The sequence below is a fragment of the Rhinoderma darwinii genome, chromosome 2, assembly GCF_050947455.1.
Source record: "Rhinoderma darwinii isolate aRhiDar2 chromosome 2, aRhiDar2.hap1, whole genome shotgun sequence".
NCBI classification, from domain to species: domain Eukaryota; kingdom Metazoa; phylum Chordata; class Amphibia; order Anura; family Rhinodermatidae; genus Rhinoderma; species Rhinoderma darwinii.
The window spans coordinates 232,706,428-232,727,618 of record NC_134688.1 but is presented as its reverse complement, the minus strand read 5'-3'; the positions used below and the strand labels follow the sequence as shown (position 1 = coordinate 232,727,618).

The 21,191-nt window shown below is 44.5% G+C and overlaps 1 protein-coding gene across 7 annotated transcripts in view; it reads right to left on the bottom strand.

Annotated features, from left to right (window-relative positions):
- The window catches only part of RPH3AL (rabphilin 3A like (without C2 domains)), a 340,146-nt gene that overhangs the window by 212,184 nt on the left and 106,771 nt on the right, over positions 1–21,191 (bottom strand). For all 7 annotated transcript variants that reach the window (XM_075852932.1, XM_075852933.1, XM_075852931.1 and 4 more), the window contains one exon: positions 5,646–5,728. In XM_075852932.1, coding sequence (XP_075709047.1) covers positions 5,646–5,722 — 77 coding nt within the window. In that variant the 5' untranslated portion in view covers positions 5,723–5,728. The remainder of the gene's footprint in view (positions 1–5,645; positions 5,729–21,191) is intronic.

Here is a 21,191-nt window from a genome sequence, read left to right as displayed (position 1 = left end):
CTCAGCATTATAATTATATATATATATATATATATATACACATACATATACACTACCGTTCAAAAGTTTGGGGTCACCCAGACAATTTTGTGTTTTCCATGAAAACTCACACTTATATTTATCAAATGAGTTGCAAAATGACTAGAAAATATAGTCAAGACATTAAGGTTAGAAATAATGATTTTTATTTGAAATAATAATTTTCTCCTTCAAACTTTGCTTTCGTCAAATAATGCTCCATTTGCAGCAATTACAGCATTGCAGACCTTTGGCATACTAGCTGTTAATTTGCTGAGGTAAATCGGGAGAAATTTCACCTTATGCTTCCAGAAGGCCCTCACACAAATTGGATTGGCTTGATGGGCACTTCTTGCGTACCATACGGTCAAGCTGCTCCCACAACAGCTCTATGGGGTTGAGATCTGGTGACTGCGCTGGCCACTCCATTACAGATAGAATACCAGCTGCCTGCTTCTTCCCTAAATAGTTCTTGCATAATTTGGAGGTGTGCTTTGCGTCATTGTCCTGTTGTAGGATGAAATTGGCTCGAATCAAGCGCTGTCCACAGGGTATGGCATGGCGTTGCAAAATGGAGTGATAGCCTTCCTTATTCAAAATCCCTTTTACCTTGTACAAATCTCCCACTTTACCAGCACCAAAGCAACCCCAGACCATCACATTACCTCCACCATGCTTGACAGATGGCATCAGGCACTCTTCCAGCATCTTTTCAGTTGTTCTGCGTCTCACAAATGTTCTTTGTGATCCAAACACCTCAAACTTCGATTCGTCTGTCCATAACACTTTTTTCCAATCTTCCTCTGTCCAATCTCTGTGTGCTTTTGGCAATATTAATCTTTTCCTTTTATTAGCCAGTCTCAGATATGGCTTTTTCTTTGCCACTCTACGCTGAAGGCCAGCATCCCTGAGTCGCCTCTTCACTGTAGACGTTGACACTGGCGTTTTGCGGGTACTATTTAATGCAGCTGCCAGTTGAGGACCTGTGAGGCGTCTATTTCTCAAACTAGAGACTCTAATGTACTTGTCCTTTTGCTCAGTTGTGCAGCGGGGCCTCCCACTTCTCTTTCTACTCTGGTTAGAGCCTGTGTGTGCTGTCCTCTGAAGGGAGTAGTACATATCGTTGTAGGAAATCTTCAGGTTTCTTGGCAATTTCTCGCATGGAATAGCCTTCATTTCTAAGAACAAGAATAGACTGTCGAGTTTCACATGAAAGCTCTCTTTTTCAAGCCATTTTGAGAGTTTAATCGAACCCACAAATGTAATGCTCCAGATTCTCAACTAGCTCAAAGGAAGGTCAGTTTTATAGCTCCTCTAAACAGGAAAACTGTTTACAGCGGTGCTAACATAATCACACAAGGGTTTTCAAGTGTTTTCTAATCATCCATTAGCCTTCTAACACAGTTAACAAACACAACGTACCATTAGAACACGAGTGATGGTTGCTGGAAATGGGCCTCTATACACCTATGTAGATATTGCATTAAAAACCAGACGTTTGCAGCTAGAATAGTAATTTAACACATTAACAATGTATAGAGTGTATTTCTGATTAATGTTATCTTCATTAAAAAAAACTGTGCTTTTCTTTAAAAAAATAAGGACATTTCTAAGTGACCCTAAACTTTTGAATGGTAGTGTATATATATATATATATATATATGCTGAGTGTGTGTGTGCGTGTGTTATATATATATATATATATATATATATGCACAATCAATTACAGGCTGCAGTGGTCACATGGCAAAAAAACATCATCCCAGGAGGACTTTTTCTTTGTGCAGTTTGAATTTACAGTTTTAACTCGAATTTCAATAAAATTGGAACTTAGATTCCTTTTATTTACTCACAAGCGCTGGATCACAGTCTCTTCCTTGTCTCATTTTATTTATATATATATATATATATATATATATATATATATATATATACGTACGTACGTACGTACGTACGTACGTACATATCAGCAAATCTATAGCACTACGACCCTATAGCTATGGATAGGATTAGATACATTGGCTCAGCAGACAGTATCACACATGATAGGCTTAGATATAGGTCCCAGCTCGCTGACACTGCGGCTCCAGCGCTGGTAAGTATCAGAATTGCTTTGCTTTTTTAATGTGTTACAAATTTTTTGGGTGTGTTTGTGCTTTCTTACAGGTTCGGTTGCTGGACTACTTAGATTACGGCTTTTTTTATTCTCAATTAGATGGTTAATGAGGGTTGTGCGGTTTTTTTATTTCAATAAAATGTTTTTTCGATGTCCTTGTATTTTTTTTAAACATTATTACTTCCGCCTTAGTAATGGCCGCTGGCTGATTGATCACTGAGTACCCACCGCCACCAGGGGTACTGGTAAGAGCTGAGTACGATCCAGTACCCAACCATCTGTAGTAATGGTCTGGTACTGGGGCGATTGCAGGCTGGTATTAGGCTGGAAAAGGCCAAATACAGTGGGTCATCTCACTCTGGTAACGCTAGCCTGCTGCGGTTGTGTTGTATCTGGCTGGTTATGAAAAATGGGAGGGAGGGGGGGGGGGACTCACGTTTTTTCCATTTAAAAAAAAAAAGAAAGAAAAAGAAGACGCGGGGTCCCCATTTTTGATAACTAGCCAGATACAAAATAGCAGCAGCGAGATAACATTACCAGGGTGGAAAGAGCCACTGTTTTTGGCCTCTCCTAGCCTAATAATACCAGCCTGCTTCCGACCCAGTGCCCAACCATCACTACAGATGATTGGATACTGGGTCGCACACGGCTCTTCCCGGTACCCCTAGTGGCAGTGGGTATTGAGGTAATATTGGAGGGTTAGTGTTAGCCTCTGCACCCGCTAACACTAAGCTCCGCCTTAGTAATGGATGCTGTCAGACAGCAGCCATTACTAAGGTGGTAGTAATGAAGTTTAAAAGAAGATACAAGGACATAGAAGAAATATTTTATTGAAATAAAAAATTTAAAAAACGCACAACCCTCATTAAACCATTGGGAAAAAAAAGCCATAACCGAAGTCGTCCTCGAATCCGATGTAGTCCAACAATTGAACCTGTAAAAATACACAAACACAAAAAAAACACATTAGTAACACAGGTGGTAGGCTTACATACAGGGCCCATGTGTGACACTGTCTGTTATACCCTGTATCTAAACCTACCACAAGGCAGGCTTAGACACAGGACCCCAGCAGGCAGTAATGTTACACTTACCCTCCTCTTCGGCTCCGGGTGCAGCATATGTCCCGACACCATCCAGCGTTGTGACGTCATGCGCGGCTCACAGCGTTGTGACGTCATGATGCGAGAAAACATCAGGACTTCCACTGCGCTCGGGAAAGAGGGTAAGCATAGTGGTATTACTATAGTAACAGGGGCCCGTGTATTTTATGACACAGGCCCTGGTTACTATAGTACATTTTTACAGACGTGATGCGGGTGGCCGCGGCCCGGTCGCAATTGTGACCGCTGCGACCCCTGTAACAGCAGTCACCCAGTGATCTGGGGCACTGGGCCAAAGATCCGGGGCTTGGGCCCCCGAAGGCCCGGTGCTAGCGACGCCCCTGTTGTAGTGAAAGTTTTAAAGCGACACAGCTAAAACAAAAGAAAACTAAAATTTAAAATTATGATCTTTAAGAAATACTGTAAGTAGTTAAACAGATATATCACTTCAAAAGAAATGCTGTATTGGGCAACTTTGAGTCAATACATTTTTAAAGGTATTACCGATGTGTAAATCAACGTGAGGAAATGACAACTCAAGGGAAACCCTGATCCCAGCTGTTTAATCCTTTGAACGCTGCGTTCCAAGACCACACTGTGGTCAAAGGGGACTGCCTTCTTTAATCGCATCACCGTAAATGTGATCGGAGACTGGGGGAACCCTCTGCAGTCAGCCCTTGGGACCTAGAAAGGACCCCAGGGCTGTCTATTCCGTAAGCCTGCTGTTAGGGCACACTATGTGTTGCCCTAACAGAGTATCATAGTAACAGTGTAATGAATGCATTAGCATACAGGAGTATGCGAATACAGAAGTATAAAATATAGCAGTTAAACAGTAAAAAATGGGATTCATGGGCTTAAAAATAAAATTCATGTAACAAAGAAAACCAACAGTAAAGAAATGTCCACAAAAAAGTCTTTATCGAGCATAAAATATATTTTATTGCTCAAACATTACATAAAAGCAAAAACTTACGACCGTAATAAGATGAAGAATTTTAAACAGGTTATTTAGCATTAATTGTCACGAAAATAAATTACATGAATTACACAGTAATTTATTTGTACCCCTATACTGCACAGGAAAATAAAGATTTCTCCTACATAAAATAAGACCTGCAGCTCTATTCATTCTCTATGGGAGAGCCAGAGACCCCCGTTCTCGTAAACGGTGGGGATCTGAGCAGTCGGACACCCATCGATCAGCAAGTTACCCCTTACTCTACGGAGAGGGGGTAACTTGTAACCGGAATACCCCTTTAAGGCCTTTTCAGGCCCAGTCATTAAGGGGTTAAAAGAAGTTGTCCAGCCACAATAAAAAAATGTTTACAAAAAGAGCTTACAATGCTAACAAAACACAAAAGTAGTAATACTCAACTTACCAATCCCCTGCCAGTCTCTGGTCTTCCTGCTTCAGTGATGACATGTCAACCTGACATGTGAACACTGTAGCCAAACAGATGAATGCAGTGGTGATCTCTGCAGTGTCAACATGTCATCAGTAGAGCCAATGATTGGCTGCAGCAGTCACATGTCATGTTGACATGTCATCATTGTGAGCAGGAACAGAGAGCGTTGGGGGACCTGGGAACAGTTGGCACGGGAGCGGCAGGGGATTGGTAAGGCAAGTATTACTTTTCTGCCACATCTGAACATACCCTTAGAAAGCCAATGATAAACCGCTTTCATTGAGGCCAGAGCTCTTTTGCATAGAAATATAATAAATTAATAAATAATAAAAATATTTTGCAATTTAAAAAAAAATATATTTTTTTTTAAATGTTGGCGTATATTAATGCTGACCGGTTTGAAAAATAATTTATAGTTAGTGATAGTGCTTGATAAAAAACATTGTAATTAAAGGCTATGAATTATGGTGCTTTCACTAGCTCTCATGTTTCAGAACAGCTTTCTCTCTACACTTAGAACAGAAAGTGAAATTTCACAGGCTATGCTGTGTACAACGGATTACGTCAGCCCGTCAGGAGAAGTGGACTGTTGGATTTGAGTTTGAAGTAGCAGCACAGCCAGTTTTCTAAAGGACCTGCACAGACACTACAGCAGCAAAATGGTAAAACATCTTGAATAAAGAATATTTACAATGTTGTTCATTTGCTTTCTAAATGTAAAGTTAATTAAAAAAAATAATAATTCTGTGCAAAAGGTGTCTATTTAAATAATACAAAAAAAATTTGCATTTAGAATGGCCCAATGGAAGAGACCCAATGATGTAAACAATGAGTTTAATTTGTAGCTGGAAATGGTATGGTAAGGTATGCTCATTTCTCTGCTTTCTATTAATACCACGGACAAGTGAATAAAATTACAGGAATAATTCATTTTCATGAAGTTACTTATTTCAAAATTTAAAAAATGCCACTAAAAGTTGGCAAGCTTGGTCAACTTACTTGGCTCTGAGGGCTAGTTGTCGGTCATTAGGGCACACCCACTGATCTGTTCCATTACCAAAAATAGTTTCAGTCATGATGATCTGTTACAAGAAATCAAAAATTTTCCTTAAAAAAACATTGATTATATTGTACATGCAAGATACTGTATTTAACATCAATTGGTATATTTCACTGCCCATTATTAGAAAGGCTAGTGTTTTACAGTGACTTTTCAATGAATGATGGTCGTAGTAAAATTAGCATATTAGCACAACTGTCACACCATGTCATGGTTTCTTAATGGGGGCATAAAATGTGCAATAATCGCAAGAATTCCAACATGATCAGAATTCTTGCAATCGTTACAAGTCCTTCGAAAATTCATGAATTATAAGATTACCATGGCAACACAATTGTACTGTAACCAGGAGTAACCATAAAGCCCTAGACTGATTTGCAGAAAACAAATACAAACTCCAATGAAAAAAGTAATGTATGAATACATTGCTATTTTGCCATCTATAATTCTAGCTATATTCATACAAAATGCATACTTAAAATTACAAATTAAAGTATATAATCCATTACACAAAACAGTATCAAATATATTTGATAAACTCTAAGATAACGATTTATTGCTGAAATGTAAACAGGTCAAGCTTTCACAATGAGGCCTTATTCACACGAACGTGCGCGTATTGCGTGCACATAAGTTCCGTGTGGCATCAGCATATGGTGCGGGCTGCGTGATTTTTCGCGCAGCCGGCATCATTGTGACACTCCTTTTTATGTGACGACACAGTAAATAAGGAGGGGACTTTCAGGTTTCCCTTCTCTTCTTTACCAGATGTAGTGCTTCCGTGTGCCGTGCGCGATTTGCACGCACCCATTGACTTCAATGGGTGCGTGCTGCGCGAAACACGGGCAAGTATAGGACATGTCGTGAGCTTTACGCCGCGGATATACGCTGCGTGAAAATCGCTGACAGTCTGAACGGCCCCATTCACTAACATAGGTCCGTGCGACGCGCGTGAAAATCACGCGCGTATCACGGACGTATAACTTGTTTGTGTGAATAAGGCCTAATACTACAGGTTTTCACAGGAGTTTCTGCAGGACAGACGTTACTTCGCGCTGATCTGATTGATATTTCCATCCTACATATGGACATTTCTTTCTGTTACATGGCACCTTTTTGTATTCAGGACTTTAAAATTGCTTTCGACTTCGGTTACATCTGCGTTGGAGGCTTCGTTGGGAGCTTCCGTCACCAATTCGGACAAAATTCCTGGATAAAATGTAGATTTTGCTTGGAAAAATGACGGAAACCCATAACAGTCAATGGATACGGTCGTGCGCCATTAGTTTCAGTCATGTGACAGATCCATAATTTGTTATATTAATTTTTCTGATTCTTGGGCGGAAAAAAACTTCAATTATGACGCAGATGTGAACATAGTATTAAAAACACAGTTGGATTTTAGGAGACAGCAAACAGAAATATTAAAATAAAAATCTATTTAATAACTTAAACCCTTAATGACCGGGCCTGAAAAAACCTTAAATGACCAGAAAAAAAATTCTGTTTTTACGCCTCTGCATTTTAGCAGCCATAACGGTTTTATTTGTTCATTGATGTGGCTGTATGAGGCCCTGTTTTATGCGGGAGACATTTTTTTTTTTTTTTGCGCAGTATGGGGGTACAAAACTTCACTGTGTAAGTTATATAAATTATTACAGGGTGAATATAGAAAAAGAGATTCTCTGCAATTTTTTTTGTTTTATATCCCATTCAAGTTTCATGCTAAATAACCTGTTATATGAATTCTTCATTTATTACGGTTGTGTAGATACATACTGTAGAATGTGGGGTTTTTATGTTATATAGGGGCAATAAAATATATTTTATGCAAATGAACGTCTTTTTTTTGAGGGGGGGCATTTATTTTTATTTTTTTAATGCCATTAACTCCTTCACGCACCTTGACGTAACTGCACGTCAAGACGAGCAGTTAGTTAGCGCACCTTGACGTGCAGTTACGCCTGGAGTTTAAGGAAACCGCGTTGCAAAACTCGGCAAAAACGGCCCGAGAAAGCCTACAATTGATTTCAATGGGAGGCGTCGGCGTCTTTTTCTTGCGAGCAGTAAAACTGCCTCGCGGAAAAAAGAAGCGACATGCCCTATCTTCAGGCGCTTCCGCCTCTGACCTCCCATTGACTTCAATGGGAGGCAGAGAAAGCGTATTTCGCGCTGTTTTATGCCTGCGGCGCTCAATGGCCGCGGGCGAAAAAACGGCGCGAAAATCTGCGTGCAGGGAGAGGAAAATCTGCCTCAAAGTTCCAAACGGAATTTTGAGGCAGATATTCCTCCCCCAAAATACTCTGTGTGAACATAGCCTAACAGTTAACTGTCGTGCAGCACTAGACCGCTGCTGCGGTTTATGTGCAGGATGTCTGCCCTGCTCTCTCGGTTGCTGATCAGGGGCCCATCGCCGCTTATTTCGGCAATTAAACCCTTCGAAGCAGCGACCGATAGCGATGGCCGCATTAAGGAGTTTTGTAGCACATTGGCAGCCCCCGCAATGCGATTTCAGGGGCTGCCGATTGTTGGCATGGCAACCGGAGGCCAGATAACAGCCTCCGGTTCTACCATGTGCGACACTGGCCATACATCTTTGTATTATTATTTATTTACCGCATTATTATACCACCTTATTATGCCCTGGTGTACTTCACACAGATTACATATGCCCCCACAAACTGAAATACCAGTAAAACCCCAAACAGAACAACTACCAAGCAAAATCTGCGCTCCAAAAGCAAAATGGCGCACCCTCCCTTCTGAACCCTACAGTGTGCCCAAACAGCAGTTTATGTCCACATATATGGAATCGCCATACCCAGGAGAACCCGATTAACATTTTATGAGGTATTTATCCTCAGTGGCACAAACTGGGCACAAAATACTGTGCACTAAAATGGCATATCAGTGGAAAATTTAAATTTTCACTTTGTACTATCCACTGCACATTATCCCAGTCGCACACCACGACTTAATAGCATGTCGTGGTGCGGGGGTTGATTTATGGGGCGTGCTCACCCGCGGAATATGCTGCGGGTGTCAGCTGTGTACTACAGCTGACACCTGGGACCAGGGCCGCCATCAGGGGGGTATTAGGGGTACTAGTGTAGGGGGCCCGGCAAATGCCGCGATTTGCTTTTGGTAGAAAAAAACAGCCTGTTCTTTTCACCAAAACAATGTCGTGAGCTGCGGGCCCCCCTCTCGTAAAACACCGACGTGAGCTGCGGGCCCCCCTCTCGTAAAACACCGCACGCGCTCCACCGCACAGGCGTGCGCCCGCGAACGACCGGGCGTGCCGGCGCGCAACCTGCTCATGCCCGCACCACAAGAACATCCCCGGCACACAGACTACTTACCTGCTGGCCCGCCTCCTCCTTCTCCGCCTCCTCCTCCTTCTCCACCTCCGCCTCCCTCAAGAGCGTAGCTACGTAAGGAGAGGGGGAGGAGTCCAGTTGTTGCGCGGTGGCAGGAGTTCGTCGATCAATTTTCTGGAGCCTGGAGGTGAAGGACAACATCTGGACCGAAGACATCGCCTGACGAGGACTGGAGTGGGAGCAGTTCTTCAGACACAGTGAGTAAAATGTCTCAAAGTGATGTTTATGTATGGCCCTGTTCACACAGAAAAAAAAATCTGACTCAAAATTCCTTAAAGAATTTTGAGGCAGATTTTGACCTGCCCACACTATCTTGCCGCGTTTTTTTGCTGCATTTTTTGCCCGCGGCGATTGAGGACAGCAGACAAAAAACGCAGCAAAAAATGCATTTTCTGCCTCCCATTGATTTCGATGGGAGGTCAGAGGCGGAACCGCGGCAAGAAAGGACGTGCTGCTTTTTCTTTTTTCCGCGACTGGCTCCCATTGATTTCAGATTAAATCAATGGAAGGCGGTTTTGGAAGTTTTTTGGTGCTGATTCTGACGCAGTGTCCGAGTCAATATCAAGGCCCAAAAACTCTGAACTGGGCCTTATTGTTAGGGCTTATTCAGACGAACGTGTAATACATCCGTGCAACGCGCGTGATTTTCACGCACCTCGCACGGACCTATGTTACTCTATGGGGCCGTGCAGACTGTCCGTGATTTTCACGCAGCGTGTGTCCGTGTGTCCGCTGCGTAAAACTCACGACATGTCCTATATTTGTGCATTGTTCGCGCATCACGCACCCATTGAAGTCAATGGGTGCGTGAAAATCCCGCCCAGCACTTCCGCAGCAGTATAAACAATGAATGAAAACAGAAAAGCACCACGAGCTACAAACATACAAACAGAGTGTCATAATGATGGCGGCTGCGCGAAAATCACGCAGCCACGCATCATACGCTGCTGACACACGGAGCTGTTATGGACCTTTTGTATGCGTAAATCCGGCCTTAGGGTAGGAACACACTAGGCATGAACACTGCAGATTTTATACAACACATTTTATTGTGGAAAATCCGCAGCGTATTACAGTCGCAGCAGAGTGGATGAGGTTTGAACAAATCTCATCCACACGCTGCAAAAAAAGTGACCTGCAGTGTGGCTTTTTAAGCCGCAGCATGTCAATTTATTCTGTGGAATCGCTGCTCCACTGTTGCGGAAATGCTGTGGTTCTGCCGCAAAAATCACAAATGAGAAAAAAAAAAGGCACTTTTTTAATTTGATAGAGTTTAGACTTGCCCCGGCCGTAGTCCTGGTGACGCGATATTCTATTCTTAGCGCAGCCCCGCCTCCTGTCATGACGTTTCATCCCATGTGACTGCTGCAGCAGTCACATGGTCTACAGCGTCATCCCAGGAGGCGGGGCTACGTTCAGAAGAGAGACGCGTCACCTAAACTACGGCCGGGGCAAGTCTAAACTTTTTTTTCCCTGCAGGCTTCCCGCAGCGGACACGCCTCACCAAACCTGCGCCACTATTTGGTGCGGTTTTGCTGGCAGAATTCCCTGCGGCTACCGGGGCAGATAAGCTGTGGAGTTTTACTCAGCATATCCGCCTAGTGTGTCCCTTATGATGTCGCTCCTGGAGCTGCTGCCGGTCTCTAAATAGGCAGTTAGTCCAGTAGAATTTGGAATGATTTTTTTTTTGTGAACCAGCTTAAAAAAATACAAAACTTTTGTGTTGGGGCCTGTTCACATCACCGTTCGCTTCCGCTCCGGGGTTCCGTCTGAGGTTTCTGTCAGGTGAACCCCGCAACGGAAAGTGAAAGTGAAAGCACAGCTTCCGTTTCAGTCACCATTGATCTCAATGGTGACGGAAACATCGCTAATGGTTTCCGTTCGTCACCGTTACGGCAGGTTTTCGGACGGAATCAATAGCGCAGTCGACTGCGCTAATGGTGACGGAAACAGAAGCTGTGCTGTCACTTTCACTTTCCGTTGCGGGGTTCACCCGACGGAAACCTCAGACGGAACCCCGGAGCGGAAGCGAACGGTGATGTGAACAGGCCCTAACACAAAAGTTTTGTATTTTTTTAAGCTGGTTCACCCCAAAAAATAATTCCAAATTCTACTGGACCAACTGCCTATTTAGAGACCGGCAGCAGCTCCAGGAGCGACATCATAAGGGACACACTAGGCGGATATGCTGAGTAAAACTCCACAGCTTATCCGCCCCGGTAGCCGCCAGCTACCCTGCCAGCAAAACCGCACCAAATAGTGGCGCAGGTTTCGTGAGGCATGTCCGCTGCGGGAATCCTGCAGGGAAAAAAAAGTTTAGACTTGCCCTGGCCGTAGTTTAGGTGACGCATCTCTCTCTTCTGAACGTAGCCCCGCCTCCTGGGATGACGCTGTAGACCATGTGACCGCTGCAGCAGTCACATGGGATGAAACGTCATGACAGGAGGCGGGGCTGCGCTAAGAATAGAGGATCGCGTCACCAGGACTACGGCCGGGGCAAGTCTAAACTTTTTTATAAATTTTAAAAAAGTGCCTATTTTTTTTTCTCATGTGTGATTTTTGCGGCAGAACCGCAGCATTTCCGCAACAGAGGAGCAGCGATTCCACAGCATAAATTGACATGCTGCGGCTTAAAAAGCCACACTGCAGGTCACTTTTTTTTGCAGCGTGTGGATGAGATTTGTTCAAATCTCATCCACTCTGCTGCGACTGTGATACGCTGCGGATTGTCCACAATAAAATGTGTTGCATAAAATTCGCAGTGTTCATGCCTAGTGTGTTCCTACCCTAAGGCCGGATTTACACAAGCGTGTGCTTTTTGAGCGCGCAAAAACGTGGCGTTTTGCGCATGCAAAAGGTCCATAACAGCTCCGTGTGTCAGGAGCGTATGATGCGCGGCTGCGTGATTTTCGCGCAGCCGCCATCATTATGACACTCTGTTTGTATGTTTGTAGCACGTGGTGCTTTTCTGTTTTCATTCATAGTTTATACTGCTGCGGAAGTGCTGGGCGTGATTTTCACGCACCCATTGACTTCAATGGGTGCGTGATGCTCGAACAATGCACAACAATATAGGACATGTCGTGAGTTTTACGCAGCGGACACACGCTGCGTGAAACTCACGGACAGTGTGCACGGCCCCATAGAGTAACATAAGTCCGTGCGAGGCGCGTTGCACGGATGTATTACACGTTCGTCTGAATAAGCCCTAACAATAAGGCCCAGTTCACAGAGTTTTTGGGCCTTGATATCGACTCGGACACTGCGTCAGAATCAGCACCAAACAACTTCCAAAACCGCCTCCCATTGATTTAATCTGAAATCAATGGGAGTAAGTCGCAGAAAAAAGGAAAAGCAGCACGTCCTTTCTTGCCGCGGTTCCGCCTCTGACCTCCCATCGAAATCAATGGGAGGCAGAAAATGCATTTTTCGCTGCGTTTTTTGTCTGCTGTCCTCAATCGCCGCGGGCAAAAAACGCGGCAAGATAGTGTGGGCAGGTCAAAATCTGCCTCAAAATCCGGTGCGCGGTTCCAGGCGGTCGCGGGTGCGCATGCGCGGGAGTTTGCGGGTGCGCGCGATCGGTCGCACGGGCGGCGGTGTTTGACGGCCCCCATGCTACCCAGGGCCGCCATCAGGGGGGGTATTATGGGTACTGATGTGAGAGGCCCGGCCAAACCTAATTGAAAGGGGGGCCCGCAGCTCACGACATTCTTTTGGTGAAAAAAACGGGCCCCATTGCAGAGGCCTGTTTTTTTTCTACCAAAGGCAAGTCGCGGCAGTTTGCCGGGCCCCCCTTTCAATTAGGTTTGGCCGGGCCTCTCACATCAGTACCCCTAATACCCCACCTGATGGCGGCCCTGGGTACCATGATATAGTGCTGGATGGAGTACCGTTAACAGGCGGTGCCACGGTAGGGGGGCCCAGAAAATTTAGCTGTAGGGGGCCCTGAAATTCCTGATGGCGGCCCTGCCTGGGACTAACGGACAGGGACAGGAACAGCAATCACGTGGTTAGGGTAAGGCCACACGGAGCCCTGACATGGTCGTAACGCGGCTAACAACTACGCCGGCACCATGTTCGGTGCGGCTGTCAAACATCCTGTTAGTGGACGGGTCCATTTATCTGCAAAACCGTGCGGCCATGAATTAATACACCCTTTACGGCCGCACGATTTTGCAAATTACAACAACTTACCCCCTATGCATTCTCTATGGCAGCGCCGGAGAAAAGCTGAACACTGCACTCAGCTATCTCCGGCGCTCCCATAGAGAATGAATGTAGCGGCAGTGCGCACACGCATGTAATTGGCATACTCCTTAACGAGGTATTCGACAGCCGCGCCTACAAAGTGCCAGCACGGTGGATGTCCGCGTTGCGACCGTGTCAGGGCCGCTCCGTGTGGCAAAAGTCGTCGCTGCAGACAATGCACCTGCACCACCTGCTGTAAAAAGATGATGGGCGGTCGTTAAGTGGTTTTCCAAGATAGGGAAAGTTCTGGCCAAGAGGGGGAATGCCCTAAAGAAATAAAAGACCCATTACTCACCTGACAAATCCCCCAGCGTTCCAGCACTGGTGCTCCCCAACGATCTTTGTTGACAGTGCTGCAGCGATGATGTGCCCGTATACCCAAGTAATCGCCTTAACCAATTACTGACCAATGTGGGTCTTTTATGGCATTTCCCCACCTTGGAAAAGCCCTTTCCCACTGCAACGATTTTTCTGCATTCCAAGAACCATAACTTTTTTTATTTTTCTGTCGATATAGCCACACGAGGGCATGTTTTTTGCAGGACGATTTGTCGTTTTTAATGTCACCATTTAGTGTACCATATAATATACTGAAAAACTGAAAAAATTCTTTGTGGGATGGAATTGGAAAAAATAGCAGTTCCACCATAGTTTGTAGGGTTTTGTTCATTTTATTCTGCCGGTCCTTAAGATTACGGCGATACCAAATTTATATAAAATGTTTTATGTTTTACCACTTTTACAAAATAAAAACCATTTGTTTAAAAAAAATGTGTCACCATATTCTGAGACCCATAACTTTTTTATTTTTCAGACGATGGAGCTGTATAAGGGCCTTTTTTTGCAATACTTGCTGAAAGTTTTAATGACAACCAACAATGCGACTGCGAGGGGGACAGCGGGATGAAGTGGGCGCCCCCTCGTATCCGTCATCTAAGTGGTTGAATGGCAAGGACCGGAGATGGCATACAGCCGTCCAGTTAGGGTATGGAGCGGGCTCCGCCTGTTAGCCCCCCCCCCATACTCCCTCATCCCGACCATAACGGTTCGTTATGTCAAATGTTAGGAAGGGGATAATGTTTAAAAATATTCAATGTATAGCATTGTTAAAAAGTAACATGTATTACACAACATGCAGTAGACGTAATATCAAATGTACCACAAATCTTTTAATTAAAACTATACATCATTCGTCCCATTAAATTTTGCATATTGTCGGCAGCACATCCCATTTAACCGGGGAGATGTGCTGCCGACATGTGCTGCTTGTGTATAGGTTCAGACAGCACCAGATATGTGGAAGGATGGGGTTTTGCACGGATAGGGGCCCAACCCAAATAGGAGTATAAAAAGAGTATTTCTATAAAAAGATCATCTTCCCGTGTTAAAGGGCCCTAACTCACCAAGGCCCTTAAGGGATATTAGGTATTCGCCTATCACCACCTTATACCACCATGGATAGAAGTGTGAATCCCTACATCACCCTAGACAAAAGCGAACTGAAAAACCATTCTAGATCACTAAGGATATTACCAGAAATACCATCACTAACCCCCATATTTAACAAGGTGTGATATAATAGTACACATAGAAACCTGGCAGAATCTAATTTTGAAGAGAAAATGTAAATGCACAATGCATGATCCAGAACACGGAAGAGGTACAAATCTTTACATTATATATTTTCCTATCTGTAGGTTTCACTCCTAGTATTGGCTTACAAATACTGATGCAAAATACGCAAGTGTGAATGAGGCCTTAAAGATTATAGTGTACTGGTACCTCAGAGCCTCTGCAAACATGAAATGGTGTTAAAAAATTTATTTAAGCAAAACATTATCCCGAAATCTTGTTGTATCCCCAAATAACAGAATAAGTCTCTGTTTACATCACGTGTGTGATGTCCGTTTATTGTGCTCCCGACATACAGCTAAACTTATACATTGGTCTCCATTATCCTGACGAAGGCCAAAAGAGTGTCCTTTTGGCCTACATCAGGCAGGTATACGTCTGTATACACCCTTTTTTTTTTTCTTTCCAGGGTATGGCTTACATCACAGGCATCCGTTTTACAGATACGTCATGGGATTTTCAATAGCCTTTCATGACGTATCTGTTAAATGGACACAGTTATATTCTATAAATGACTGATTCATTAAACGTATGCCTAAGGGCGGATTTACACGAACGTGTAATACGTCCGTGCACCGCGCGTGCTTTTCACACGCGGCGCACAGACCTATGCTAGTCTATGGGGCAGTGCAGACGGTCAGTGATTTTTGCGCAGCGTGAGTCCGCTGCGTAAAACTCACGACAGGTCCTATATTTCTGTGTTTTTCGCGCATCACGCACCCATTGAAGTCAATGGGTGCGTGAAAATCACGCATGCCGCACGGAGGCACCTCCGTGGGACGTGCATGATTCGAGCAACAGCAAGCAAACTATGATTGCAAACAGAAAAGCACCACGTGCTTTTCTGTTTACAAACATACAGAGTGTCATAATAATGGCGGCTGCGCGAAAAGCACGCAGCCGCGCACCATATGATCATGACACACGGAGCTATCAAGTACCTTTTGCGCGCACAAAACGTCGCATTTTTTGCGCGCGCAAAAACGCACACGCTCGTGTAAATCCTCCCTAATAGTGACATCCGTCACCCATAGACTACAATGGTATCCAGCAGACAATCTGATATAGATTACAACGCACACTCTCCACAAATGGTTGGAGCAGGCTAAGTAAAGGAGTGGTCTAAACTCCCTTAAAAGAACATTGAACAAAGAATATATACACATATTTAGCCGCTCTGATGACTAAATAAGTACGCAAATGTACAAATTCGACGTCTGGGAATATTATTATATGCGTTTTTTTTATCTACTTATGTAAATATCATTAAAAACTTTAAGAAATTGCGGTGTGCATGGTGGGGCTATTCTATTGTCAGTTTTCCTAATCAGGTCTACTTGAGGATTGAGGCGGCATTAGAACCACAAATCCCAGCCGATTTACATCTGACAAGACTGCACATCGTTTGTTTATCTTTCCTCAAGGTGGAAAAAAGAAAAGGAATTTTATTCCCAGAACTTTGAACTTGTACATTTGTGGACTCATTTGTTCGTCAGAGCGGCTATGTATCCGTATCACAGATACATCATGAACAGTCATGGGCCACGTTCACAACGTGTCAACGTGATGAATGTGATGAACGGGTTGAATGACACTGTTAGGCATCTGTCATAGCCAACGTTTAACTTATACGTCAAAAGCTTTTTCCCGACGTATACCTTCAACGTAGACTAATAGAGTCACCTGAACATAGCCTTAGGCTACATAAAGATACATATTGCTGACTACAGGAAAAAAAGTGGAAACTGCTGTGTGCATTAAAATAACATACCACACATTTCAAGAACAAATGTCTGAGGTGTTAATAGGACCGGTTCATCCAAGATCCCCTTTAAAGAGGCTCTGTCACCAGATTTTGCAACCCCTATCTGCTATTGCAGCAGATCGGCGCTGCAATGTAGATAAGAGTAACGCTTTTATTTTTAAAAAACGAGCATTTTTGGCAAAGTTATGACCATTTTTGTATTTATGCAAATGAGGCTTGCTAAAGTCCAACTGGGCGTGTTTAAAGTAAAAGTCCAACTGGGCGTGTATTATGTGTGTTAGATCTGGGCGTGTTTACTACTTTTACTAGCTGGGCGTTCTGACGAGAAGTATCATCCACTTCTCTTCAGAACGCCCAGCTCCTGGCAGTGCAGACACAGCGTGTTCTCGAGAGATCACGCTGTGTCGTCACTCACTTCCTGCCCCAGGTCCTGCATCGTGTCGGATGAGCGAGGACACATCGGCACCAGAGGCTACAGTTGATTCTGCAGCAGCATCGGCGTTTGCAGGTAAGTCGATGTAGCTACTTACCTGCAAACGCTGATGCTGCTGCAGAATCAACTGTAGCCTCTGGTGCCGATGTGGCCGACACGATGCAGGACCTGGGACAGGAAGTGAGTGACGTCACAGCGTGATCTCTCGAGAACACGCTGTGTGTCTGCACTGCCAGAAGCTGGGTGTTAACGAACAGAAGTGGATGATGCGGATTCGTCAGCATCATACACTCCCATTCCTAACGCCCAGCTAGTAAAAGAAGTAAAAACGCCCCAATGTACACACATAATACACGCCCAGTTGTACTTTTACTGTAAACACGCCCAGTTGTACTTTTGCAAGCCTCATTTGCATAAATACAAAAATGGTCATAACTTGGCCAAAAATGCTTGTTTTTAAAAAATAAAAACGTTACTGTAATCTACATTGCAGCGCCTATCTGCTGCAATAGCAGATAGGGGTTGCAAAATCTGGTGACAGAGCCTCTTTAAGGGTATATGTTTCCCAAGTTGCAGTCGAATGCAGACAAAACTACGCCCACATGCAGGGGCCAATGGCCTACACGATTTTAAAGGTAATACCAGTGTTACCGGCAAAATTGTGCGGGCATTGGCCACCGCATATGGGCTTGGTTTAGTCCGCATGCGGCCTCCGCAACATGGGATCGGGTTTTAATCATGTACACATGATCTGGTGCACTTTATTGTAATTGTAGATTTTTAACCTCATATGGACGTATTGGTTTGCGTCCAATTTAAAAGGGCATTGCTGCAAATGAACATAGTTAGGTCCAAGCAATATTCGGTCATCGTATCAAACTGACGTTGCTGTGGAAGGAGTCTTTTATACAGGTGACCATTTAAGACCGCTGTCTTTAATGCAGGCACCAAGTTGATTTGGAGCGTGTAACTGGTCTGGAGGAGGCTGAACTCTTAATGGTTGGTAGGGGATCAAATACTTATTTCTCTGTGCACAATGCAAATAAATATATAGAATTTTGACTATGATTTTCTTTTTTTTTTTTTATATAATCTTTCTCTCACTGGTAAAATTAACCTAGCCTAAAAATTCTAGACTGTTCATGTCTTTGACAGTGGGCAACCTTACAAAATCAGCGAGGGATCAAATACTTATTTCCTTCACTGTATATATGTAACAAAGTATTGCAAATTCAATGTGCTCTGATTTTTTTTCAATTATATTACATTTAAGATTGAACATCCACATGTTAAAAACAAAAAAAACCACAAATTTAGGCCTCATGCATATGACCGTAAAAACTCCCGTTATTACGGGTCGTAATTACGACCCGTAATAACGGGCTCATAGACTTCTATTGGCCACGGGTACCTTCCCGTTTTTTTACGGGAAGGTGCCCGTGCCGTTGAAAAAGATAGAACATGTCCTATTTCAGGCCGTAATAATGGCACGGACAGCCCATAGAAGTCTATGGAGCTCCCATAATGACGGGTGGCTACATGTGTGCACCCGTCATTATGGCAGCGTTGCTAGGCGACTTCAGTAAATAGTCACTGTCCAGGGTGCTGAAAGAGTTAACTGATCGGCAGTAACTCTCAGCACCCTGGACAGTGAATTCCGATCAGAATAAACCTGTAAAAAAAAAAAAAAAAAAAAAAAAAAAAAGAAGACGTTCATACTTACCGAGAACTTCCTGCTTCCTCCAGTCCGGTCTCCCGGCCGTTGCCTTGGTGACGCGTCCCTCTCGACATCCGGCCCGACTTCCCTGGATGACGTTACAGCCCATGTGACCGCTGCAGCCAATCACAGGTCAATCACAGGCTGCAGCGGTCACATGGACTGCCGCGTCATCCAGGGAGGTCGGGCTGGATGTGAAGAGAGGGACGTGTCACCAAGACAACGGCCGGGTAAGTATGAATTTCTTTAACTTTTATTACAGAAAGGGCTGTGCCTTCTCTCTATCCTGCACTGATAGAGAGAAGGGCTGCCGATTAGTGCAGTGCTATTTTGCAGCCAAAAACGTGCCCGTAAATATGGGTGGAATACGGGTGACACCGGACCCATATTTACGCCAGTATTTACGGGTGGGAAAAAATACTGTCGTGTGCATGAGGCCTTACATTTGTTGTCCTGTACGTTTCATATGACTTTATAAAAAGCCATAAGACACACGCCATCATTCTGTCAAGTAAACATTTGCTTAACCCCTTAATCACCAAGCTTGTTTGGATCTCAACCCCTTCACGACTGCCATACGGCTATATACGTTCTAACTGCCGATGCCCCGTGTAGTTAGCAGGTGCATAGACGTCGGCAGCCCGGAAGGGGTTTAATGAGTGCAGTGCTGCTTCAGGGTGAGCAGCACTACACTCATGTGTGCCGGGGCTTTGAGAGCCCCCGGAACACCCCCCCCCCCCACTGTAGATCGTGCCACACAGAACCCCCGCAAAACCCTCTGTAAATCGCACCACCTAAGCACCCTCCAGCATCGGAATCCCTGGATCAGCGCTCTCTGTCCAAATGGACAGGGACATCAGGGGCTCTGTCTAGAAGCGGAATCTCCGGCCAGTGCGATCTGACACCAGAGATTCCGCTCCTAGACTCCGTTCAGGTGGCGCTATTTAGAGTGAGGGGTGCGATGTTATCTACAGCAGAGGGTTGCTATCTAGCATCGCACCCCCACTGTAAATAGCACCACCTGAACGGAGTCTAGGAGCGGTATCCCCTGTGACAGATCAAAATGCCTGTAGATTCCTCTTCTAGACAGAGCCCCTGACGTCACTGTCCATTTGTAAAGTGACGTAAGTGGCTCTCTCTAGGAGCGAAATCCCAGGCCGACACTCTGGCAGGGGATTCTGCTACTGGAGAAGCCCGTGGGGTCACCATCCATATATGGACAATGACGTCAGCGGCTCTCTCTAGGAGCGGAATCCCCGGTGTCTGATCGCTCTGTATTGGGGATTCCGCTACTGGAGACACCGGTCACTATCCATATATTGACAGTGAGGTCAGGGGCTACTCCTGGAGTGGAATCCCCGCTCTGGCAGGGCATTCCGCTCTTAGAGTTAACCCCTGATGTCACTGTCCATATATGGACAGAGACATTAGGGGCTTCCTGTAGGAGAGGAATCTTCGGCCAGAGGGATTCCGCTCCTACAGGGAGCTACAGTTGTGCTATTTACAGGAAGGGGGTGCCATTTACTGGGTGGGTGAGCTATCTGCAGTGGGGATATTGCTAAATACATGGGGGGATGTTGCTATCTACAGGGGGTGCTATATGCAGGGGGTGTGGCACTATCTAAATGGGCACTGTGGCATTATATTGGCACTACAGGGGACACTGTGGCGCTATCTACATGGGCACTGTGTGGGGCACTAAGTGGGCATTATCTACAGGGAGAACTGTGGCACTATGGCACTATTTACAGTGGGCACTGGCACTATTCATGTGGGCAATGTGGTATCTACAGTGGTATTGTGTCACTATCTACATGGGCACTGTGGTGTTTTCAGGGGGTTGGGACAAAAATCCCTAACTAATAAAATTAATCCTTTTTTTAACGTCCATGAAGAACGGATGGCAAATACCGGTTAAAAACGGTCAGACGGCCGGGAAATGGATTCAAATTTTTAGACACATTGATGCAAAACAGCCATGAAAACTGACAGTTAATTCGTTGTTGACTGCCATTTTTTTCACGGTCATGTGTATATAGCTCTCTTCACTCTCTCCTCACAGCGATCCAGGGTGACAGAGAGAAGAGGACTAATTGTTTCAGGGCTCTACAGGATAGAGAGATAGATAATGAGATAGATAGATAATGAGATGGATAGATAATGAGAGAGATAGATAGATAGATAATGAGATGGATGGATAGATAATGAGATAATGAGAGAGATAGATAGATAGATAATGAGATAGATAGATAGATAATGAGATAGATAGAACACAGGGGCATCAATGACTCTTGGTCATGAAAGGGTTAATGA